General features: G+C 43.7%; 1 protein-coding gene across 2 annotated transcripts in view; it reads left to right on the top strand.

Moving 5' to 3' along the window:
• The first annotated feature begins 3,785 nt into the window (after positions 1-3,785).
• The window catches only part of LOC110472740 (DNA excision repair protein ERCC-6-like 2), a 35,522-nt gene continuing 31,536 nt past the window's right edge, over positions 3,786-7,771 (top strand). Inside the window, exons 1-2 of one of the 2 annotated variants that reach the window (XM_021534713.3) lie at positions 3,786-3,908; positions 6,425-6,849. In XM_021534713.3, the coding sequence (XP_021390388.2) occupies positions 3,887-3,908; positions 6,425-6,849 (447 nt within the window). In that variant the 5' untranslated portion in view covers positions 3,786-3,886. The remainder of the gene's footprint in view (positions 3,909-6,424; positions 6,850-7,771) is intronic. The other variant, XM_077790078.1, reaches the window with a different exon arrangement.

The raw sequence follows: 7,771 nt of genomic DNA, 5'->3' as shown, positions 1-7,771 counted from the left end.
GGCTCCAGGGTGACCCATGCAGCATTGGCAAGCTTACTAGCCTCACTCCAAATAAGCCACAAATTCTGGATTGGAAGAAGGAAAGACAATTGGCACGTACAAAAAGGTCTTACTCACAATTAGATTCAAATTGTGACTCAGAAATTTATAATAGGGGCAAGATGAAGAGGGTTGCTGCATCCATCTTCCTTCCATGGTATGCAGCAGCAAAGGCCCTTGGTGAGCTTTCTCACCCGGAGTGCTGGATTAGTAAGCATGCCAACGCCTCGTCCGCCGCTTTATCTGATTTCTTGCCAGACGAACAAACCACCAGACATGCCACACTGCAAAATCGAGTGGCCATTGACTTCCTGCTGCTCGCCCATGGTCACAGCTGCTAAGACTTCAAAGGACTGTGCTGTTTCAATTTGTCATCGAGAAACACCTCCATCCAGGCAAATATCCAGTGGATCCAGACGGAAGTCCAAGATATCAAGACAAAAACTTTGGCTGTGGACTCAGTGAACAAACTCCTTTCACAGTGGGGTGTCCCCGGGCGGGTGGCCTCAATTCTAAAAGGACTTCTATGGATTTTTCTCATCATTTTTATTATTTCAGTTGCTCTCACCTTGTTTAAGACACCTTTAGTTAAGACTTTTGGAAACATTTATTTAATAAATAAAAATGGGGGAGATGTGGGAGGGGGGTCCTGGGGATAGTTGCCCTGGGATGCCCTGGGAGACCACAACTGTATGATTTCCTGCCTCCCTCATGACAATAATTTGTTATACCTTCCCCTGTTTATGTCAATCATTGTACTATCTCTCAGTTCCAGAAAGTTTCCTGTTCTCTGCATCCCCATTGGTTCCCTCCTGTTAACCATTCCTTCCCCTTGTCCCCATTGGTTCATCCTGTCACTCTTCCCCTGCTCCTCCCGAGTCTTTTCCCCATTGGTCCCTATGTACTGTGACCCTCCTATCCCCACCTGGATATATACCTTGACCTGCCCTCAGGACAGGGCTCTCACAGCTAGCTGCCCTTTCTAGTGGCTGTCTCCCTTCACCCTGATTTGCCTTTCCCAATAATAAAGCCCTTGAGAACTAAAGCTGCCTGTGAGTCATCCCATCTTCGATGGAACAAGAACTATAGCTATCCAGGCTTCTGTAGACCACGCCCACTGTGGTGTTCCCTGTGGCACAAAGGTCCAGGGAACGCCTCACATTATAAAATCTAGCATGCCACTCCTTTCAGTTTTGGGTTACTTTTGTGGTTGGCATAGTTCCTTTCATCTTCCTTTAGAATGAATGCATGACTACATACTTCTCAAAAATAATGTAATACTGGTACTATATTATGTTATATTGCTGAGCAACCTCCTGCAATGTATGTGGTGCTCAATATTCATGTAGTTCATAGTTGAACTTTCTAACATAGCACTAACATAGCTAGTTATAATGCTTGCTATTTTCCTATTAGTTTAGTTTAACTGGCGAGCACCCACCACCCAGCTTTCATTAACCTCTTTTAGAACAAAATTCTGGGTAATAGCAGACAATTAAACGACTTAATGCTGATCTAGGCTGCACAAATCTATATTACTCTTAGAGCAGACAGGCAGCCTGCTTGCATGTTTGCTGCAAGCAGAAACAGCAAAGAGACCCAAATCTACTGCCTTTCTTGCTAATGAAAACACTATAAGATGCAAAATTTTTATAAGTCTAATTACCCATCTTCATTGTACAGAATTTTGTGGCATATGCCAGAAAAATCCAGGTTTTTTACTAATAATGCTTAATCCCTTCTAAAAATTCACCAAAATTATATAAACTGAAAGATAATTAAAAGGAATGTCCCAAATTTGTTGTTTTCTGCATTAAAAGCTAAAGCTGATTTGAAAATAATCTTGCATGCTCCTCACACATTTACATTTAGCTTTCTGAAGGGAAATAAGTATAGCACAATTAAATGCATGTGAAGGCATTTTGTCAAAGTAATAGCAAGGATCTGGGAAGCCATACCTTTCATGTAATATTCCATTGCATTGCTACTGAGATATGAGTCCATCTGGATAGATTTCTTGGTGGGGCCTAATTTCTTTTCAGCAAGAACAGGGTAATTGCTACTGGCTGCCTTTGTAATCTGCAAAATGTAACTGTGTCCAGTTCAGCTCTCCTGAGAGTGGTTTTCATGGATGGAGGTGGAATGGCTCTAAACAAACGTGTCTCTCTTGATTTTTTGTCTTCCCAAAAGTCAGATTCTTGGCTCTCAGCACCCATCACCTCTGTGCAGCTGGCTGTTCTGTACTGTGCCAGCTGTGCCTTCCATTGCATCAGCGCTTTGTCCTGCTTCCTCACCTCTCCAGTTTTTTTCACAGAGAATAACTTTAGATCTCTTTCCCCCTGCCGCCCAGAATCACAGAACAGGTAAGGTTAGATGGGACCAGGTTCCAGTTTAGTCTAACTTCCTTGTTCAAGCAGGGTCATCCTTGAGCACATTACAGGATTATATCCAGTCCGTTCTTGAGTATCTCCAGCAAAAGAGACCCCACAACCTCTCTGACAACCTGTTCCAGTGCATGGTCACCAGCCCTCAGTAAAGAAGTTCTTCCTCATGTTAAGGTGGAACTTCTGTACATCAGTTTGCGACCATTGTCTCTTGTCCTTTTGCTTGGCACCACTGAGGAGAGACTGGCTCCATCCTCTGACACCTTTTCCCTTCAGGTATTTACTCACATTGATACGGTCTCCTTTCAGTCATCTGGACACTGAACAGGCCCAGCTCCCTCAGAAGAGAAACGCTCCTAAGGCCTCTAATCAGCCTCCTCCTAGCCCTGTGCTGGCCCCACTCCAAGAGCTGTTGTCTTGAGGAGGCCAGAACTGGACGCAACATTACTGGGCAGCACGGGCCAGGTGCCACATCAGGCTCGGGTGCCACATTGGGCACAGTGCCACATCTGGTCCCGGTACCACATCGCATGCAGGAGCCACACTGGGCCTTGGTGCCACATCGGGCTCGGGTGCCATGTTGGGCTCGGGTGACACATCGGGCCCAGGAGCCACATCTGGTCTCAGTACCACATCGGGCTCAGGTGTCACATCGGGCCCCAGTGCCACATGGGGCCCTGGTGCCACATCGGGCCCAGGAGCCACATTGGGCTCGGGTGCCACATCGGGCTCAGGTGCCACCTCGGGCTCAGGAGCCACATCGGGCCCAGTGCCACATTGGGCCCAGTGCTACATCGGGCTTGTGTGCCACAGAAAGTGCAGGAGCCACATTGGGCCCAGTGCCACATCGGGCTCAGTGTGACATAGGGCCCACTGCGACATCGGGCCTAGGAGCCACATCGGGCTGAGGAGCCACATCGGGCTCAGGGGCCACATCGGGCTCGGGTGCCACATCGGGCTCGGGTGCCACATCGGGTCCCGGGGCCACATTGGGCTCGGGTGCCACATCGGGCTCAGGAGCCACATCGGGCTCGGGTGCCACATCGGGCTCAGGGGCCACACCGAGCGCCGCCGCCGCGGCGGCCCCACGCCGCTCGGCCAGGACATCTCGCGATATTTCCCGCGGGCAGCCGGCGCCGGCGAGCACGGAGCACCATGGCAACGCAGTTCTCGCGATATTTGCCGCGCGGCCGCTGCCCGCGGCGGGCGGGGCCGGGCCCGGCTCTCCGCGGCCGCGGCGCTCCGGGGTCCGGCCGCGGTGCGGAGCGGGGACGGGGACGGGGACGGGGACGGGGACAGCCCCCGGCCCTTTACCGAGGTGCCCCGCGGGCTCCGGCGGCGCCCGCACCGCCGTGACCCGCCCGGTGGAGGGGCGGCTCCGGGTCCCCCGCGCGCCGGTGCCCGTCTGCCCCCGGTGCCCCCGCCCGCGGGCCCCGTCGGGCTTTGCACGGCCAAAAGTTAAAATGTGTGATGATGGTGTCCCAGGTAAGCTTATTCCGTATTCCTCGAATTCTGTTTTTACAGTCATTTGTTAAGAGTATAAAATGAAAAAAAAAAGCAACCGAAGGACAACGAAACCTTACAGTCTAAGTTAAGTGGTCAATTCTCACTGGTTAGAAAACATTCGACATAATTTCGTAGAGGAGTAGTGGTTGAAAAGAACGAGTGCGTGACAGGATGCCATTATCACTATGATTTAGTACAGTTAATGTTGACAGTGGCACATTTTTCCCACCTGTAGTAAAAAGTGTAAGTACAGGTAAGCATCTTAAATCCAGCTTTCATCATTCGTGGCAACTGTATTATACCCATGCTAGGTAGCCGTGTGAGATAATTTTCTTTGTTTTTAAAGACTGGTCCACGTGAATTACGGTTCTAATTCAAAAGCCAAGAAGTTGGTGAATCAGGCTAGTTAAACTAAGCAGTTCATGCATTGGCTTTAACAGCATTCTTTTCTGGCCCTTAGTAGCAGTGGTGTCCTTAATACCATTTTTTGTTTCAGCCTTTTTCTTATTCTGTTCGCTACTTCTCACTAAGTTTGGAGTTTAGTAACACTACTACTATTGCCCAGTGTAATTTATTTCACTTTGCACCTGAACTTTACTTGTGATGATCCATATGCAACTCCTTAACCTCAAGTAAAAGCTTCACTAAAATCAAAAACTCTGTCGTCTTAAATAATGGTTTTAACTTTGAGAGTTTCTGAACATGTTGCATGTCCCTTCACTACTGTAAAAAAAAAAAGGAATTACAGAAGTGCTCTGCTATTTTAATTTTGATTTGCATATATAACAGTGTGCTGTACATAGCTGGTTTCAGTTTTTCATTTTTAGTTCCTGTTCTCAAGAAATTGCAGAAAGAATTAGATGCTACTGGAAGAAGTAAATGTACTCATCTTTTTGCATTGAGATGAGAGATGTGTACAAATGCCATGAACTTCAAGGATTAGTTTTGTTGAATTTACAGCCTGTACTTTATCCTTTGCCTCAGAAAGTTACATTTGAGCTTCAAGTCTTTGAGAAGGTCTGAGGGAATGGCTGAGGGGCTTGGAGCAGCTTATGTAGAAGGTCACAAGGTATGGGGCTGAACTCCAAATAAGGATAATGGGGCCATTATTAAAGAGATCTGCAAAATGGTGAATTGAGTGGGAAGACTGTGGTTTATGACCTTGTTAATGTAAGAACTAGTGGGCTATCAGTTTAGGTCTTTGGATTGAAGTTCATATCAGGCAAAAGTGTGACATGTATCCAGAGGAGACCCACAATATTTTTAGTAAGAAGTCTCCAAATTCTAGGAATCTGCATGTGTTGAAAGGGGAATGGAGCTACTTGAAAGAGAGCAGTCTACTGGTATTTGCTAAACAGACAAAATCACCTGTGGCCCATGAAAACCCTGTAACTAAAAGAATACTTTAGAGGCCAAAAAAAATTGGAATTAAGGGTGTTGTGTAGACTTGTACTGTTTTTATTGTTACCTGCGTCTCAGCTTAGGGCCAGTGCTGGCTGTGGAATAGTGGGCTTGGCTACATTGATGCTTTTGTTTTCTCTAAGTGTATATAATTAAATCAATTTAGTAAATGAATTATGAGTTATCATTGATTTAACTAATGCATTGTGGACATTAAACCTGTAAGTGTATGCTTCCAGGTGCTCAGAACTTGGTGGGGAAAATCAGTTTTCTTGCAGTTTTTACTCAGAGTCATTAAAATGGGTGAAGGTGGAATTTCTTGCCTTCAGAACTTTTTTCTTTACTTCTGAAAAGTGTCTGGGTTGATGTGTCCAGGAATATATACCACCACTGGTCATAGAATGATGAATACTTGCTCTGATGCAAGATTCTTCATGGCTCGCTCCTTCCTGTAAAAAAAAGGTGTGCCTCATGGTAATTGATAATGACTTTCTTGTAAGTATCAAAACTATTCCAGCAAATAGATAAGAAACAATGAATATTCTGAGATGAATCATGTATCCCTTTGTTTTGGGATGATTGAGCAGGGGAAGACTAAAAATTGTTTCTGCAAACTTGAAAGAATGCCCCTTTTTCTCTCAGTTCAGATTTGGAAAACTTTGTGCGCAGCCATTACTTGCAAGGTCTTTTTACTGTGAAGAGTGAAGACCTTGTTTTTTTCCAGTAGAAGTATTTTGTATTATTTTTAATTGTCAGTGTGATGTGAGGTCTTTCCACTTTGGTACATACTGCTGTGTTTGCCTGTGTGAAGCCACTGTGTTAACTTAATGTATTGGAATCTGGATTTTGCTTTATTTTCCTATACACCTTCTGTTATTTCTAAAATACTGGCATTAGAGGAAACTATAATTTTATAGTCTAGCTGTAAATAGTAACTGCTATTTTGATTCTAGTGCTACCTTCAATAAAGTGTTTGTATGAAGTTGTGTGCATTTTGTCAACTAAATTTATATCTATTGTTTTAATAGTGAAGAAGTTAAATACTTTGTACATCAGGCCAGTTTATCACTATGTGTGTTTGTTTTTTTTAATAGACCATTGGCATATTGGGGAGAAATGCCTTGCACCTTGTTTTGAAAATGGAAAACTTCATGAAGGAACAATAACTTCTCTTGAAAAGGACAAGAATGGAAAATCATTTGCTGTTGTATCATTCTTCGATTCTGAAGAAAGGAAAATACTAATAAGAAAACTTTGTAAAATCAAAGACAGTCGAGGACCCTGGAAGAACTCAATATTTGATGAGGGTGATCTGGAAAAGCCATATTTTCCTGACCAAAATCTTCCATCTCCTGGAGTTGCTTTTAAATTATCTGACAATGGCGATTTTATCCCATATACAATTAACAGATACCTGCGTGATTATCAAAGGGAAGGAGCCCAGTTTCTGTATAGACACTATGCTAATAAAAGAGGGTGTATTCTTGGAGATGATATGGGCCTTGGAAAAACAATACAGGTATTCTTTTTGCTTGTTACAGTGGGAGAATATACTATTTTCTGGGATCTGTAAATCTTTTTTTAAAAAGCATTGTATTTGTGAAGTTTAATCCTCCCTCTGCTGTTACAGGGGTGGATGAGGCAGGACATGATGTCCAGGACAGCGCTCAGATCCAGGAATCCATTGCTGATTTAAGAGTCACTCCTTAACAGGCCATAAAACTGGGATGGAACTCCTTTTAGTATAAGCATGAGTAATTATGATAGTTAAAATGTTAGTGTGTTGAATTTACTTTGACCATTGCTACCTGCTCATAATGAAAGCAGTTTGCACTGGAATACAGTAAAAGAACTTGAGACTCTTATCTGACTCTTGCTTTTAAAATACCTTTTTCCTTTTTTCCTGAAAACAAATAGTTTCACTGTTCTGGAAATGCAAAAGAACTGTCACTTTCACTTCCATCTGTGGAAATAGTGCTTTGTTATTCCATGCCACTTCAGTAGCCTTTGTGCTCAAGGTCAGGTTGGCTGGGGGCTTGAGCAATCTGGTCTAGGTGATCTTAAAGGTTGGTTTCTTCCAACCCTTACCATTTTATGATTCTGTGATCTTCTGTTGAACACAGTATTTGCATTTAAGTTCAGCATGGGAAAGGCAGTTCAGTAAATATAAAGTAAAATGGTAGAATTAACTTGTTTAGAAAAGGTTAATACACATGAAAAATATAAATCTAAACTTCATTGAATAACAGATACAGTCTTAGAAAAAAGTTGCTTTAGGATTGTCAGTTGGCTGAAGCTTACTGTTTCTGAATTATAGGATGGTTCATGAAATAAAAACTACTCTGGAAATCCTTTGAATTTTAATATTCTTTATATTTCTGAACTGATTTTTGCTTTAAATGTCCCAACGATATGGTTCATTCATATCAAGCTGAAGCTTA

This window comes from Lonchura striata, chromosome Z, assembly GCF_046129695.1.
Source record: "Lonchura striata isolate bLonStr1 chromosome Z, bLonStr1.mat, whole genome shotgun sequence".
NCBI classification, from domain to species: Eukaryota; Metazoa; Chordata; class Aves; order Passeriformes; family Estrildidae; genus Lonchura; species Lonchura striata.
Note: the sequence above shows the minus strand (reverse complement) of the source record. Positions and strands in the feature narration are given on the sequence as shown.